The 18,011-nt window shown below is 38.2% G+C and overlaps 1 protein-coding gene across 4 annotated transcripts in view; it reads left to right on the forward strand.

The window, feature by feature from the left end:
* ITGA2 (integrin subunit alpha 2) overlaps positions 1–18,011 on the forward strand; it is a 105,816-nt gene that overhangs the window by 22,113 nt on the left and 65,692 nt on the right. For 3 of the 4 annotated variants that reach the window (XR_010587369.2, XM_005556877.5, XM_065546244.2), the window contains one exon: positions 16,027–16,147. The exons of the other annotated variant lie outside the window; for it this stretch is intronic. Coding sequence is in view for 2 of the 3 variants with exons in the window: in XM_005556877.5 (XP_005556934.1) it covers positions 16,027–16,147 (121 nt within the window). In the remaining variant the exon portion in view is untranslated. The remainder of the gene's footprint in view (positions 1–16,026; positions 16,148–18,011) is intronic. 4 annotated transcript variants of the gene reach the window in all.

Consider the following 18,011-nt stretch of genomic DNA (forward strand, 5'->3'; position numbering starts at 1 on the left):
GCAGACTAATCCTCTAGTTGTTCCTTTATTTTGCCTAAAAGGTTGAATTTTCTTCCTTAACTTTCCCACAAAATCATTCATATATAACCTTTGTGTGTGTAGTGAGCTTTTTCCAAGGTGTGGTGAGATCAGAAGCAAGCCAACTACAGCAATACAAACAGGCTAAACTACCGTGTTAGGCATCCCTGTTTCTGCAAGTTTCCAACCACACTGCTATGTTGCTGGTCATCCTTTCTTTCCCTCTTGTCATTGTTCCTGCTTCCCTCAAAATCCTGTTCAGCTTCCTCCTTAGTGGCCCTGCCTCTTTATTACTGATACCCTAAAAGTTTTCTCTGCACCTCAGTTTATCAAGGATTTTTCTACACAAAGATAGTTTCTCTCTAAAATATAAGTATAAAATATTTTCCCCATTAAATAATAAATGATTGCATCAGAGTAATAGTGTTTAAAAAGAACTTTGAGAGATTCCATGTAGTGGTGGTGAATATGTGAGTGGGAGTGGGGGAGTGAGGGAATTGATAATAAGGGAGGAAGGTAGGATGGGACCAAGAAAACCCGGAATCAGAAGGATGTTGGAATTAGAACCAGTCAGAGCTACAGAAACAAGGTCCTCAAGGCTGAGAATATGGTCTCATGCATCCAGACATCAAAGTTACAAAGTGGAAGAATCTGCCAACTTAAAATGTAAGTAATGAGTGTATTTGAAAACAAATTTGTCATCATTGATTTTAGCAAAATCTGTGTAAATTAAGTACAAAGAAATTGTCATGGTGATAAAAAAAAATCCTTGGGAGCAGTAAGGGGTTATTTATATATAAAATATCATTATAGTCTTAGGAAGTTGAGCACAGCCTAGCTGTCATTCTGCACTACACGCTAGAGTGGAGATTTCCTCAGGATGAGGACTGTATTTTGAATTTCAATGATGATTAACAGTTTCTACAAGGTGGGAAATTATTCTCCTACTGCACACTCTTGCTAAGAATTTTTAATGTTTGTGGATGCATTTGGATTTATTTGGATAAAAAAGGATGAGTTTGTTCCTAATACACATGAGATAGCTTTAGTTTTCTGTTCATGGTACCAGAGAGCAAAATTATATCCAAATGGTGACTTGAATTGACTGGAAAGTTTTAAAGAATGTTAAAAAAATTAATTTCTATTTTTACTTTTGGAGAAGGAAGAAATGATTTTGTCTTAAGCATCAGCATTTATTGCTCTCTATTGTTATTTTTAAACAGTAAGACTTGGATTCAAGTGGGAGGTCATACTGCCTCTATTTAAGTTAGTCACATTTACCTAAAGGTCTTGTCAGATAATATAGCTTTAAAAAAAAAAAAAAAAACTTTTATTTTAGGTTCAGGGGTACATGTGCAGGTTTGTTATATAAGTAAATTAAGTTACACGAGGGTTTGGTGTACAGAAAATTCATCACCCTGGTAATAAGCATAGTACCTGATAGGTAGTTTTTCAGTGCTCAACCTCCTTCCACCCTCCACCCTCAAGTAGGCTCCAGTGTCTATGGTTCCCTTCTTTGTGTCCATGTGTACTCAGTATTTATCTCCCACTTATAAGTGAGAAAATGTGGTATTTGGTTTTCTGTTCCCGCATTAGTTTGCTGGGATAACAGCCTCCGGCTCCATCCATGTTGCTGAGAAGAACATGATCTCATTCTTTTTTATTGCTGCATAATATTCCATATATATATATACCATATTTTCTTTATCCAGTCTACCCTTGGTGGGTATTTAGGTGACTCCATGTCTTTGCTATTGTGAATAGCACTGCAATGAACATGGGCATGCATGTGTCTTTATGGTAAAACAATTTTAGTCCTTGGGGTATATACCTAATAATGGGATTGCTGGGTCAAATGATAATTCTGTTTTAAGAAGTCACTAAACTGCTTTCCACAATGGCAGAACTAATTTACATTCCTACCCGCAGTTTATAAGTGATCCCTTTTCTCTACAACCTCACCAGCATCTGTTTTTTTTTTTTTTTTTTTTTTTTTACTTTACTTTTTATTGCTAGCCATGCTGACTGGTATGAGATGATATCTCATTGTGGCCTTGACTTGTATTTCTCTAAAGATCAATGGTGTGGAGCATTTTTTCATATACTTGTTGGCCACATGTATGTCTTCTTTTGAAAGCATTGGTTAATTTCCTTTGCCCACTTTTTAATGGGGTTGTTTGGTTTTTTGCTTGTAAATTTGCTTAAGTTCCATACAGATTCTGTATATTAAACCTTTTTCAGATACATAGTTTTTGAATACTCTCTCCCACTCTGTAGGTTGTCTGTTTACTCTGTTGATAATTTATTTTGCTGTACAGAAGCTTTTTAGTTTAATTAGGTCTCACTTGTCAATTTTGTTTTATTGTAACTGCTTTTGGCATCTTTATCATGAAATCCTTGCCAAAGCCAATGTTCAGAATGGTATTTCCTAGATTATCTTCCAGGGTTTTATAGTTTCAGGTTTTGCATTTAAGTCCTTAAATCTATCTTGAGTTGATTTTTGTGTATGGTGTAAGGAAGGGGTCCAGTATCAATCTTCTGCATATGACTAGCCAGTTATCCCAACACCATTTAGTAAATGGGCAGTCCTTTCCCTATTTCTTTCTTTTTTTTGTCAACTTTGTCAAAGATCAGATGGTTGTAAGTGTACAACTTTATTTCTGGGGCTCTCTATTCTGTGACATTCATCTATGTGTCCATTTTGTGCCAGTACCATGTTGTTTTCATTACTGTAGCCTTTTAGTATAGTTTGAAGTTGGATAATGTGATGCTTCTAACTTTGTTCTTTTTGCTTATTTTTGCTATTCAGGCTCTTTTTGATTCCGTATGAATTTTAAATATAGTTTTTTTTTCTAATTCTGTGAAGAATGTCATTAATAGTTTGATAGTAATGGCATTGAATCTATAAATTGGATTGGGAAGTATGGCCATTTTAACAATATTTATTCTTCCCAGCCACAAGCATGAAATGTTTTTCCATTTGTTTGTATCATCTAGGATTTCTTTTAGAAGAGCTCTGTAGAGATCTTCCACTTCCCTGGTTATCTGTACTCCTAGGTATTTTATTCTTTTTGTGAATTTTGTGAATGGGATTATTTTCTTGTTTTGGCCCTCAGCTTGGACGTTATTGATGTATAGGAATGCTACTGATTTTTGTATGTCAATCTTGTATCCTTAAACTTTGCTGAAGTTGCTTATCAAATCTAGGAGCTTTGAGCAGAGACTATGACATTTTCTAGGTATAGAATCATATCATCTGCAAACAAATAGTTTGACTTCCTCCCTTTCTATTTGGATGCCTTTATTTCTTTCTCTTGTGCGATTGCTTCGGCTATGACTACCAGTAATATGGTAAATAGGAGTGGTGAGAGTCAGCATCCTCGTCTTGTCCTGGTTCTCTAAGAGAATGCTTCCCACTTTTGCCCATTCAGTATGACATTGGCTGTGGGTTTGTCACAGGTGGTTCTTATTACTTTGAGGTATGTTTCTTCAGAACCTAATTTGTTGAGGGTATTTAACATGAAAGGATGTTGAATTTTATTGAAAGGTTTTTCTGCATCTATTCAGATGATCATGTGGTTTTTGTTTTTAGTTCTGTTTATGTGATGAATCACATTTATTAATTGGCGTATGTTGCACCAACCTTGCATCCGAGGGATAAAACCTACTTGATCATGGTGGATTAGCTTTTTGATGTGTTGCTGGATTTGACTTGCTGGTACTTTATTGAGGATTTTTCTTCTATGTTCATCAGGGATGTTGGCCTGAAGTTTTCTTTTTTATCGTGTTTCTACCAGGATTTGGTATCAGAATAATTCTGGCTTCACAGAATGAGTTAGGAAAGAGTCCCTCCTCCTCATTTTTTTGGAATAGTTTTAGTAGGAATGGTACCAGTTCTTCTTTATACATCTGGTAGAATTCAGTTATGAATTCGTCAGGTCCTGGGCTTTTTTCTGGTTGGTAAGCTTTTTCTTACTCATTCAATTCCAAAACTCACTATTCATCTATCCAGTTTCAATTTCTTTGTGGTTCAATATTAGGAGGTTGTATGTTTCCAGGAATGCATCTATTTCTTCTAGATTTTCTAGTTTGTGTGCATAGAGGTGTTCATAATAGACTCTAAGGGTTTTTAGTATTTCTGTGAGGTTGCTGATAATATCTGCTTTGTCATTTCTGATTGTGTTTATTTTAATTGCCTCTCTTTTTGTTTTTAGTCTAGCTAGTAGTCTATCTTCAGAAAAAAAAAAAAAAGAAAGAAAGAAAATAAACAAAAAAAAGAACTCCTGAATTCCTGAATTTGTTGATCTTTTGTATGGGTTTTTGTACCTCAATTTCATTTAGTTCTTCTCTGATTTTGGTTATATGTTGCCTTCTGCTAGCTTTGGAGTTGGCTTGTTCTTATTGTTCTAGCTCCCTTAGGTGTGATATTAGGTTGTTAATTTGAGATCTTTCTAACTTTCTCACATGTATGTTTAACACTATCAACTTTCCACTTAATATTGGCTTTACTGTGTCCCAGAGATTCTCATATGTTCTATCTTTGCTTTCATTAGTTTCAAAGAATTTCCTGACTTCTGCCTTAATTTCATTGTTTACCCAAAGATCATTTAGGAGCAGGATGTTTAATTTAGATGCAATTATTTGGTTTTGAGCAATCTTCTCCATATTGATTTCTGTTTTTATTGTGCTGTTGTCCAAGAGTGTGGTTGGTACGACTTTCTGAATTTTTTTAATTTGCTGAGAATTGTTTTATGGCTAATTGTGTGGTCAGTGTTAGAGTATGTACCTTGTGCAGATGAGAAGAATGTGTATTATGTTGTTTTGGGGTAGAAAGTTCTTAGATGTCTATTAGGTCCATTTGGTCAAGTGTCAAATTCAGGTCCTAAATATCTTTGTTAGTTTTCTGCCTCAATGATCTGTCTAATACTGTCAGTGGGGTGTTGAAGTTGCCCATTATTATTGTGTGGTTATCTAAGTCTTTGTAGGTCTCTAAGGACTTGTTTTATGAATCTGGGTGCCCCTATTTTGGGTGCATACATATTTAGGATAGTTAGATCTTCTTGTTGAATTGAACCCTTTACATGATATAATGCCCTTCTTTGTCCTTTCTGATTGTTGTTGGTTTAAAGTCAATTTTGTCTGAAATTAGAATAGCAGCCTCTGCTTTTTTCACTTCGCTGTTTGCTTAGTAGATTTTTCTCCAGCTCTTTACTTTGAGTCTACAGGTGTCATCACATGTGAGATGGCTCTCTTGAAGACAGCATACAGTTGGGTCTTGCTTCTTTCTCCAACTTGCCACTCTGTGCCTTTTAATTGGGGCATTCAGCCCATTTATACTCAAGGTTCACATTGATTTGTGTGAATTTGATGCTATCATCATGTTAGCTGATTGTTATACAGACTTGATTGTGTAGTTGCTTTACAGTGTCAATGGTCTATGTACTTAAGTGTGTTTTTGTGGTAGCTGCTAACAGTCTTTCCTTTCCATATCTAGCACCCCCCTAAGGACCTCTTGTAAGGGAGAGATCTGGTGGTAACTAATTCCCTTAGCATGTGCTTATCTGAAAAGGATCTTATTTCTCCTTCAGTTACGAAACTTAGTTTGGCTGGAAATGAAATTCTTGGTTGGAACTGCTTTTGTTCAAGAATGCTGAATATAGACCTCAAATCTCTTCTGGCTTGTAGTATTTCTGCTTGTAAGGTTTGTTGTTAGCCTGATGGGGTTCCCTTTATAGGTGGCCTAGCTCTTCTTTCTGGCTGCCTTTAACATTTGTTCTTTATTTTATTTTCGGCTTTGGAGAATCTGATGACTACGTGTTTTGGGGATGATCATCTTGTCTGGTATCTTGCAGGGGTTCTCTGCATTTCCTGAATTTAAAGGTTGTCCTCTGCAATGAGGTTGGGGAAATTTTCATGGATGATATCCTCAAATATGTTTTCCAAGTTGCTGTCTTTCTTCCCCTTTCTTTCAGGGATACCAATGAATCATAGATTTGGTCTCTTTACATACTCCCATATTTCCTGGAGGTTTTGTTCATTCTTTTTTATTCTTTTTTCTTTATTTTTGTCTGAGTTAATTCGGAGAACTGGTCTTTGAGCTCTGACATTTTTTCATCCGCTTGGTATATTCTGCTGTTAATACTTGTGATTGTATTATGAAATTCTTGAAGTGAGTTTTTCAGCTCTATCAGATGAATTTATTTATTTCTTGAAATAGTCATTTTGTCTTTCAGCTCCTGTATTATTTCGTTGTATTCCTGAGATTCCTTGGATTGGGTTTTGACTTTCTCCTGAACCTTGATGATCTTCATTTCTATTCATATTGTGAATTCTAGTTCTGTCATTTCAGCCACTTCAGGCTGGTTAAGAACCATTGCTGGGGAACTAGTGCTGTTGTTTGGAAGTAAGGAGACATTCTGGCTTTATGAGTTGTCAGAGTTCATGGGCTGTTTCTTTGTCATGTGTGGGCTGATGTTCCTTCAGTCTTTGAAATTGCTACTTTTTGGATGGGTTGTTTTTTGCTTTTATCTTCTTTGATGCCCTTTGAGGGGTTCATTGTGGTGTTTAGCGAACTGGCATTGTCTCTGTAAGATTATAGGGAGCAAAGGCTCAGCCCTGCACTCCTGGGCTGCATACTCTAACTCTGAGGAACTGGTACTGGGCCCCCAGCTTTGTTCTCTGGTTCCTCAGGGTTAGGCATCTGCTGCACTGGAGGGGCCAAAGTGTTCACGGTCTATATCGTCCACAACACTCTGATGGGGAATGCCAGCCAAAGCTCTTTGTTGGGGTGGTGGCAGCAGGATCTATGCTCACTTTTATGTGACAGCAGCTGTGGCAGCATGGCTGCGTGCACATGTGTCAGCTGGGTTGGGGCTCCAGAAGGAGCAGGGCGGCAGCATTCCTACATGAGCTCCTGCTGGTGGTACGTGGTAGCAGCACAGCAGGGGCGGGGCACCAGTGGGGATGAGGTTGCCAATATTCCTGTGTGCATTCATGCCAGGATAGCAGGGTGCCCACACATCAGCCGGGGGTGTGGTAGGATGAGCATTCACTGGCAGGGGAGGAGAGACAAGGTCTTCTGGCATGTGTGGGCCAGCAAAGCAGTTTTGGGGGAAAGTGGAGGGGTGTGGGGCATGGGCAAGTGCATGCTGGCAAAATGGTGGGGAGAGGCTGTGGTTGGGGAGGCTGCCGTTGGGGGAGCCTGCAGGTAAACCATTGTGCCTCGGTAGGGGCTGTTCTGCTGGAGCCCTCCTGATGGCCAGGCATTTTCTGTCAGTGCAGGAGCTCTGATGAGGTGCCCTAGGAAGCACTCTGGTTGGGCATCTGAAGCTGCTCTGCAAGCGGCCGTGGTCAGGTTGGAGCTCCTGGAAAGGCCAGGAGACGGGGAGATGCTCAGATAGGATTGGCCCCATCCCACGGGCAAGACTGCCCTGCTCTGTCCAGGTCCAACAGTCACCCTAAAGCTAAAGTCTCCTATAGGAGCACGGCAGGCCTTGAGGGATGGGCGTCTTTGGCCATGTTCTGCCGTTGTCAAACCCTCTGGGCTCCGCGCTGGCTGGTGTCCTGCCTCTGCCACCTCTCTAAGTAGCTCTCTTTGTGTCAGCTCAGGTGTCCGTGGGGTTCGTGAGTTCTCCTGCTAGGATGCCGGAAGTCCGTGGTAGGAACAAGTGACTCCTCTCTGTTCAACTCACCCCAGAAGTTGCTGGGGACCAGGAAGGATTCCTGGTGCAGGGCAACCCCGTGTAGGGCGCCTAGCTTTCTCCCCCTTCAGCCCAACATCCGCGTCCTCCCTCATCCACTCTCAATGCCTCGCTTGCAAAGACCTGTTCAGAGTGTGTGCCATCCTTCCCAATGTCCTGGTTTCTTGGTGGGAGAGGTTTCTCCCGGCTGCCTCTAGTCAGCCATCTTGGCTTCCGTCTTAGTATAGTTTTTGAATAACACAAAGAGGATTATAGAAAGCATATAAAATATTTATAGAAATTACATTTATTCTTGAAGAGGTCATATCTAAAATTAGTGAAATATTCTTTAAAACATTTTGTTTTTTTAGGCTGGACTCGGTGGCTCATGCCTGTAAATTCCGGCACTTTGGGAGGCCAAGGTGCCTGGGTCTCCTGAGGTCAGGAATTCGAGACCAGCTTGACCAATATGGTGAAACCCTGTCTCTACTAAAAGTACAAAAATTAGCAGGGCGTGGTGGTACACACCTGTAATCCCAGCTACTGAGGAGACTGAGATAAGAATCACTCGAACTCGGAAGGCAGAGGTTGCAGTGAGCGGAGATCATGCCATTGCGCTCCAGCCTGGGTAACAGAGCGAGACTCCAATCTCAAAATAGATAAATAAATAAACGTCAAATGAATAAATAAAACATTTTGTTTTTTAAATGAAAATAAAGGATACTTAAAAAAATTAAAATAAATCGAATCATTTAAAAATGATTCAATGATTTATTGAACCACAAAGGATAAAAGAAGTAATTCATATATAAATAAGCAAACTAATTAATTTTTTATCTTGAGCAAAATATATAAATTAGTTACCCACAGTCATCTGTGACCTAAAAATATTAAATGGAAAATTTCAAAAATAAACAAGTCATAAGTGTTAAATTGTGCATCTTTCTGAGTAGTGTGACAAAATCTCACTCTATCCTGCCCAGGATGTGAATCGTCCCTTTGTCCGGCATGCTGTCTGTGGCCCCTGCCCATTAGTCACGTAGGAGCCGTCTTGGTTATCAGATCAACAGTCATGGCATTGCAGGGCCTGTGTCTGAGTCACCCTTATTTAGTTATGTATGTATTTATTTATTCAGAGATGGAATCTTGCTCTGTGACCCAGGCTGGAGTGCAGTGGCACGATCTCAGTTCACTCCAACCTCCATCTCCTGGGTTCAAGCGATTCTCCTGCCTTACCCTCCCATGTAGCTGGGATTATAGGCATGTGCCACCACTCCTAGCTAATTTTTGCATTTTTAGTAGAGATGGGGTTTCACCAGGTTGGCCAGGCTGGTCTTGAACTCCTGACCTCAGGTGATCTGCCCACCTCAGCATCCCAAAGTGCTGGGATTACAGGCATAAGCCACCATGCCTGGCCAAGTCATCCTTATTTTACTTCATAATGGCCCCAAAGTGCAAGAGTAGTAATGCTGGTATATTGTTATAATTGTTCTATTTATTATTAGTTATTGTTTTTAATCTCTTATTGTGTCTAATTTTATAAGTTAAATGTTATTGTAGATAGGTATATATAGAAAAACACTATATACTGTATAGTATTTGGTGTTACCTATTGTTTTAGGCATCTACTTGGTTGGGGCGGGGGCGGGATGCCGGGACTTAGAACACATTCCCTTAAGAGAGGATTAATGTAATTCTCATTCCTGCACTAAGAACAGTGTTTACCACATCATACTCAATAAGTTTATTGAGTGAACAAAAATTAAATAAATAGGAAAATAAAATCTATTTATTAACTGTGTGCATAAATTCATTAATTTTGTATTATGGATAGTTTTGAATATAGAGAGAAAAACCATAGAATCGTGGAGAAAACATCACAAGTTATCATACAGACATGAACAAGTTTATACAAGACTTATTACAAACATAGAGTTCCATGGACTCAAAGTGTTATTATGTGACCATTTGAGTTACTGAGATGAAAGACATTTATAACCATTGCACTTTTAAGTCTATAGGCATAAATGTAGGGATCCCATTCTTAGGACTTGCCTAGCAAATGAAAGTCAGAGTCAAATGCAACCCAATGGGCCAGAGTTTCCCTTTATATATTATAAATGTTGTATTTGTGCATGTGACAGTCAGATTAGACACTGCAAATGAGGTTGAAATCAAATAGCTCATGCTTACAGTCCTAGTCTAGGATAGGAGAAGCAATTTTCTTTCTCCCTTATTTTTATCATGATTCTTATTCTTATTCTTATTATTTTGGTGAGACAGAGTTTCACTCTGTCACCCAGGCTGGACGACAGTGACTCGATCTTGGCTCACTGCAACCTCCTTCTCTGGGCTCGAGTGATTATCCTGCCTCAGCCTCCCGAGATGCTGGGACTACAGATATGTGTCCGGCTAATATAGTTTTTTTTTTTTTTTTTTTTTTTTTGTATTTTTAATAGAGACGGGGTTTCACCATGTTGGCCAGGCTAGTCTCGAACTTCTGACCTCAGGTGATCCACCCACCTTGGCTTCCCAAAGTGGTGGGATTATAGGCGTGAGCCACTGTGCTGGCCTTTTTATCCTGATTCTTATTTGTTGCAAGTGTATTATAATACACTAAAGGAAAATTTAAAAGCAGCGACATTACACTCACAATTGTACTCTTTGCTCTGTTAATATTCACATATATTTTTACCTTTTTCTTCTATTCTGAATATAATTTTGTATTTTATTTTTGTTAAGCACTTTCATCCTCTTCACAACTGCTGTTTTTTTAATGGCAGGATACAACTCCATCTAGTTTATATGCTACTATTTGCATATTCACTCCCCTAATCTTGGACATTCAGATAATTTTAATGGTGGTCATTAAGAACTAATTATTTTAGATTGCCAGAAATCATTAAAGCTGTTTAATATATATAAAGTGTGTTTTCTTAGGCCACCTAAGACTGAGAGATGACATAAAATACAAAATTGTGATTAACAAAATAGAACTTCTGTGGCCCAACCACCTACTTACACACACGGAGAGCCTAAGTGCCTAAACACTGTTTTCTCATTCTTCAGGAGTAGAGAACATTCTCCCAGACTCTAGAGCATGGTTCTCCTGGAAACTTTTGCTGCCCCTAATTGTATCCCCTGTGTCCTGGTCACTTGCACCATGGCCCCTGCCTTCTGCATGCCCTAGTTGCTCACTATTCTCTGCCCTCTTCCCTGTCAATCCTTCTGTAGCTACTGAGGACCAGTCCCTCAGGCATGGGAGAAATGTGCTCCACCTTCTTAAAGTAATGACATTCTGTGCTCACATTTAGAGATAGGCCTTACAGTTCTTATGTTTTTATTCAATATTTAATGGAGACATTGTTCCCCCTAGAAGTGCAGCATGCATCTTCAGGAATGGGCCAAATTGCAATCTGAGAAGCTATGTCAAAACCACACCTCTCTTCCCAAGTTCACCTCTTGCTTTTGGCCTTTACTCTTTTCTCTTAACCTGAATTTCTTCCTATGTATGTCCCTGGGCACCTTTTGCAAATGAGTCCCTTCTATGAAAAACCCATCCCTACCCCTGGCCCTTCAGTGTATATAGATATGCTCAAATTTGCATTGACCACAAAAGTTAGACCCTTTTTTGCCACCCTTTACTAAAAAAAAATGCATCCTTCAGTTCTGACACTGATATCATAGACATCAATAAACTTCCCTTGCCAAATTTTTGTGGTTGAATATAAAATAACGTGTTTTGTTTTATACATTATTTATGCTCTTGTTGTTAAAAGACTTTTTCCTTTCTGAGTTTCACTGCTTTTTTTTTTTTTTTGGAGACAGGGTCTTACTCTGTTGCCCAGGTTGAAGTACAGTGGCACAATCACAGTTCACTGCAGCCTTGAACTCCTGGGCTCAAATGATCCTCCTGTCTCAGTCGGCCATTGAGATTACATGTGTCAGCTGCCATCCTTAGCCTTCGCTACATTTTTAGAACACAATAGGTTAACTATATTCAATCCCCAATCATATATTTCTCTTTTGAATTATAACTTAAAATCAGGCCCCAGAAGAAAGTAGAATACATTTCATATTTATTAAAATTAATTATTAAATTTTTTCCAAAAAAATTATTTCAGAGATGGTCAGGAATCCTCAGAAAAGGAGATCCTATAAATTTTTGTTTATTTGATTTAGAGACAGAACCTCTGTCACCCAGTCTGCAGTGGAGTGGTGCCTTCATGGCTCACTGCAGTCTGGACCTCCTCAACTGAAGCAATACTCTCATCTCAGCCTCCCAAGTAGCTGGAACTACAGGCATGCACCACCATGCCCACCTAATTATCTATTTTTTATAGAGATGTTGTCTCATTGTGCTGCCGAGGATGGTCTTGCACTCCTGGATTCAAGCTATCCTCCTGCCTCAGACTCTAAGAAAAATAAGAAATCTACAGTAGTTAACTTGTATTTGATTATCTGGTTTACCTATGGATATTAAAATGGCAATCAGCCTGTTATAATCTAGGATGAAACATTATCTCCTTTATAGTGTGAAAATAGAGGAAACTAGTTAACTCTACATGAGGTAAAATGTTTGTATTTGGTGTAAGCTTTGGTGAGATTTACTGGAATAGTTTGGCCTGGTTATAGTCAACACATGTATAACAAGATCACCTTTGTTAAATATGTTGAGTTTGCTATGCAATTATTGCATTTCCAGGCATTCACATGAAGACAAAGAAGGAAGATTTATACTGTGGGTGATAATAGGCTCCTGGCAAAGCCCAAGTCAGCTGAAGACTCACTGCATCTCATAGAGAACTAGAAATGTATAGATTAATGAAGCAACCTATGACTTTCTGTGCCAGACTTTTCACCATCGCCATACTCTTCTCTTTCACACCCTAGGCCTGTTTAACATGATGTTTCTGGTGCCTGGGATGAACTTTGCCTTCCTCTTTATGTAGTGAATTCCAACTTGTCCTCCAAGATCCAGATTAATTGCTACCTCCTCTGTGAAACCGTTGAACTTAGATTTACCCTCTTCTCAATACTGAGCTCAAGGCTCTTTTCACCACTCTTTATTTTAACACTTATACATTTTGATGCCATCTTTTTAGTAAAATTACCATAATGGAAATGCAAAGAGAGCAGGGAGAGTTTAGTTTTATTTATTTGCAGTATCCTCAGTACCTTAAAAAATTCCTGGTACAAAGGAGCTGTATAAACATATGTTGAATGGTCCATTTTTTAAGTATGTATAGACACATGGGCATGGTTTGGGGGAAGGAAACAAGGTGAACCAAATATGGTTCTCATTATCCATATGATTCAGTTGAGCTATGAGGACAGACATCAGAAGATACAGGCATTGGGATTGCAAAGAAGAAATAGATGCTGAATTAGACAGAATACTTCCATTAAATTTTTATGAGCTATTTAGATATCATATGCCAAGTGTGAAATGATGACAGAGAATTGAGTTGTAAATACATATTAAGAGAAAAGTATAGAGACTTGAGATTGTCCAGATTTATCAAAAGAGGCAGGATATAAAGGGCAAGATTTAAGTAGCAGAAAAGAGGAGATTTAGTATCAATGAAATGAAGGGATGGTGATAACAAAGGACATGCTTTGTGAGTAAAAATGAGCAGATCATTTATTAATAGAAATTCTGGACAATAAAGTTGAGAGATAAGCCAAACCTAGACTCAGAGTGGGTGACATTGCGCAAGAAAGACATTTAGCCTTCATGAGTTTCAGTTTCTTTATTTGTAATTTGTTAATAATAGCTTGGTTTTGCTGTTTCACAGGATTGTTGTGGCACGCAAATGAGTCAGGATGATTCTGACATAGGCAGACATAAGCATTAAGAAACAGTAGGATGCAATTTGGAATAAACATTATAATTTAAATAGAGGAAAAATACTGGAAGGAAATACATCTGAATTAACTGTACTTACAGTAGAATGAAAAGATTATGAATGATTTTTCCCTCCAGTTTTCTTTATATTCCAAATCATTATCGAAGAACACATAGTAATTAAAATGCATTTTATTAAAAAAATTATCACAGGTGCTGAGAAAGTAAGAGTGAATAAAAGAAACAAGGTTTGACTCCTCAAGGAGCTTACATTTTAGTAGGCACAGACAAAATAATATGGATATATAAGATAATTTTGGATAATTGCTCCAGTAGTGATACGGTGATAAAGAAGGTTGCTGCTGCTACATAGAGGGGAGAGGGAGAGCAGAAACCTATTTGAGCAAAGTCCAACATGCCGTGTTGGGGGAGGATGTTATAGGCAGTGGAACAGGCAGCTGCAAAGCGCATGAGCAGACTGAGCTACATGTGTTCAAAAAACCGAAGGAAAGTGAGTGTGACTGGAATACAGGGATGGAGGAGGAGAGTGGTGGGAAGTGAAGTCAGAAAGATACACCAGGGCTCGATCATGAAGGACCTTTGAATCTACAGTGAGGAAATTGGATTTTATTCTCAGTTCAATGGCAAGACCTAAGTTAATAATATACATATATGCATATATAGTAACACATATATGCCTATATATGTGATAAAATTGAACTGCTAAATGATAAAATGAACTCCATCATAATTTCCTGCCATTACATAATCTGCCCAGTTCTAATTAATGGGGGAAAATGAGGTCGTTGTATATACAGTCACATGTGTCCTTTCCAGCATTAGGTATTTTAAAAGTGAAAGCAGTTTGGCATCATCTCTCCACGCTAGTATGTTGGATGATTGATAACATATTCAAATACCATTTATTGAGCTCTCCACAATGGGGTGAAGATAAATGTTGATTGAAAACACCAGTATTCTGCATGCCAATTCTGGTTCTCTGCTTAATTTGCTGTTATTTTCTTTTGCATTTTTTATTATTCAAAAATAAAAAGGAGCAATGGTGCATATGAAAAATAGATGTTAAGGAGAAAATTTGCAGATGTTAAGCTTTGTAGATTTTGCTATAGAGTATTTCAGAATAAGTATTTATATTTCTCTTCATGGCAGCACATTATTTGTAAGAAATAAAGAGCTGAACTCCTTGTGTGGACAAATCCCTGATAGAGTGATTTTGGCACTTACAGAGGCACGTTAACTACTTTAAGTCCCTGTTGCTTCATCACTGACTTCATTATCCTTTTGGAGCACTCTACAGAATCTGCTCCCAGAAATGCAGAGGCCCAATGGAAGAGCGAGCCTTTTTCTTCTGACCTTTTAGTGCCTAAAACAATAGACATATGAAACACTGTGCACTTGTAATGCTGCCTAGAAAGTAGGACATTTCTTTGTGACAGCACATTTTAATAGAACTTTGATGTCAATTTTAAAGAGTCCATTCTGTCTTCAGTGTCTGCGAAGGTAAATATTGATCTTAAGCAACATGAGGCACATTCCCATCTCCAGAGAGAGCATTAATATACACACAACCTTCTTTCTGTAGGATGAACTGGCAGCATTAATGCTGTCAGTGCCAGACACAGAATCATGATTTACCTTATCCTTTCCTTCACTTCCTTTCCATCAGAAATAAGAATTAAAAAAAAAATAAAGTCTATCAAGGCTTTATCTGCCTTGGTCTTTGTTCTGTTTTTTGAAATGATTAGCATTTCTTAATCATTCAGAAAGAAGCATCAAAAACAAAACCACTTTTGACAGTTCCCACTGGAATAGAAAAGATATGACACCAATCCCTACATTTTCATCCTCAAAAATGAGAATGATCCCTTCTGAAAGAAAATGATACAATTTTCAACGAGCTGTGATTTTCTGTCTCCTTTGATGTAGTCATCAATGCCTTTTCAACAGCTGTTTCATATAGAGTCCATGTCAAGATATTCAAGGTGATTCAGAATAAATAGATGATACTCTTCAGCCCTTGCCCTTGGGTGGCTCAGAGGCTTGTTGTTTTGGGAAAGACAAATATAACTCAAATTACTTAAGAATACTTAGAAGTAATTTAGTGATTTTAAGTCTTGTGTTCAAATTTTGCCTTCATCCTTACCTCTTTCCAGCTGTGAGATATGCTTATCCCCTGGAACCTCAAAATTCTCTACAAAACAAAGATAATATTAGTAACTATCTTCTAGGGTTGCCATGAAGAGATTAATAATATAATGAATTATGCATATGTAGTATTTAGCTTGGTGCCAGGCCTCCAAATAAGTACTTAAAAAGCAGTAGTTACTTTTTCTGGGTAATCGTTGATAAGTAATAATTATTAGGTCAAGCAAGTTTTCTTAAAAATGGCCTTCGAGAATTATATGACACACTTATATTTATGAATTGTAAATATGTGCTGTTTCATATTTTTCTTAATAGGCATTTTAAATTGTTGTTTGGCATACAATGTTGGTCTCCCAGAAGCAAAAATATTTTCCGGTCCTTCAAGTGAACAGTTTGGCTATGCAGTGCAGCAGTTCATAAATCCAAAAGGCAACTGGTAAGAATATTCTCTTCTTTATGATTTCAATAAAAACACAAAATAAATTTCATATTTGACTTCAATTGCTTTTTCAAATTGGTGCCTTTAATAAATGTACTATCAATGGGTGGCCCTCAAATATTCTTAAATGAACAATCTTACTTTGAGAGTTGACAACTGCAGACTGATCACTAATGGGATGGTATAATGATTCATTTTTAAAAACCTGGATAGAAAATTGTCTCTAAATATTCAAAAGCAATATAATACCAGTTTTGACCATCTAATACATAAGTAGGTAGATTGATAGATAGAATGATAGATTTGTCTTCATTTCTTATCACGTAAACTGATATTCATTGAACTTTGTAAATCATCACCAAGTTATTAATGCTATCTCTGGGCCATTTCTAAATGGTAGAATTGTTCCCTAAATTTTTTCTTTAGCAAGGTTTTGTCTACTTGCTTCGTTCTAAGTTAGCCTTCTCCTCTCCATGTGGTGAAGGGTCCTCACAAACATCAATGCAAAATGTACAAAGGTGGCTTTCTCTAGCATATTAACACCTTTTATTTTTGCCGCAAAGTGCCCCCAGTCTTTTCATGCTATGTGATGGTTGCATTTTCAAACCATGGCCATTCTACCCAGGTGAAAAACAACCACCTTGATGGATATGGAAATCTAGTTCCCATAATAATAATGCAAGTGAACCCAGAGAAATGAGGTAATTTGAAAGTTGTATTTGGGAAGAAGAGCTGTAGCTCCTATTCTACCAGAGTTAATGCCCACTTGTGGACACAGGTCCTGCCATGGGGACTTTATCTCCTTGTTGCAGCAGAAGGCTCCATACTATCCCCACTCACCTTGGAACTTCAGATTCTGAATCTCCATGCTGTAGAGCTCTTTTCAATGAGTAAATGGGCTGTTGTTGGCTTATCAAATAAGAACTGTAATGTATGGCCAAGTGCAGTGGCTCACGCTTGTAATCTGAGCACTCTGGGAGGCTGAGGTGGGAGGATCACTTGAGCCTAGGAGTTAGAGACCACCTGGGCAACATAGGGAGACCTCATCTCTATTAAAAATCTAAAAATCAGCTGAGTATGGAGGTGCATGCCTGCAGTCCCAACTACTCAGGAAGCCAAGGTGGGAGGATCGCTTGAGCCCAGGAGTTTGAGGCTGCAGTGAGCTATGTTGGCACCACTACACTCCAGCCTGAGTGACAGAGTAAGATCCTGTCTCAAAAAAAAAAAAAAAAAAAAAAAAAACCAAACACTATAGTTCATAAGCCTTTTTTCTGTGTGAACTTCCATTTGATACTCTAAACAATTGAATTCAAAGAAAGGTTCAGGATCACATGTTGGGGCATGCCTGTGTATTTGATGAGGAAACAAAATGAAATCATCCCCTGAGAGGGCAGCATTTCTCAGGAGGTGTCTTGGAGGATGTAAATCGTGAGCTGGGTTTTAAGCAGTGGGGATGAAGAGGCTGGAGATGAGTATTAACTAATGTGAGGAGACTTGGAAAACAATGCATGTAGAGACAGTTTATCAATCATCTGGAAAGATAAGAACATCTGGTTGGAAACTAAAGATTAGCAATTACTGTAACCATTTGGGATACGAGAGAGTTGCATGTCTAACAATTATCAAGTGATGCTTTGATAATTATAAAGTGGTGAGGAGGCTAGAAAGACGATATGGTTGGTATATTTTGACCTTGGAATCTAGCAGATGAAGTAGCTAGTGACCCACAGTTTTACATATTCAGCCCTAATTTTTTCCCTCAGACTGCTATATTAAACAATTCATTCAATGTCTCCACTTTAATGCCCAGTAGACATACCAAACTTAACTGGGAGAACACAAGTATCTGATTTTCTGCACA

The sequence above is a fragment of the Macaca fascicularis genome, chromosome 6 (genome assembly GCF_037993035.2).
Source record: "Macaca fascicularis isolate 582-1 chromosome 6, T2T-MFA8v1.1".
Taxonomy (NCBI): Eukaryota; Metazoa; Chordata; class Mammalia; order Primates; family Cercopithecidae; genus Macaca; species Macaca fascicularis.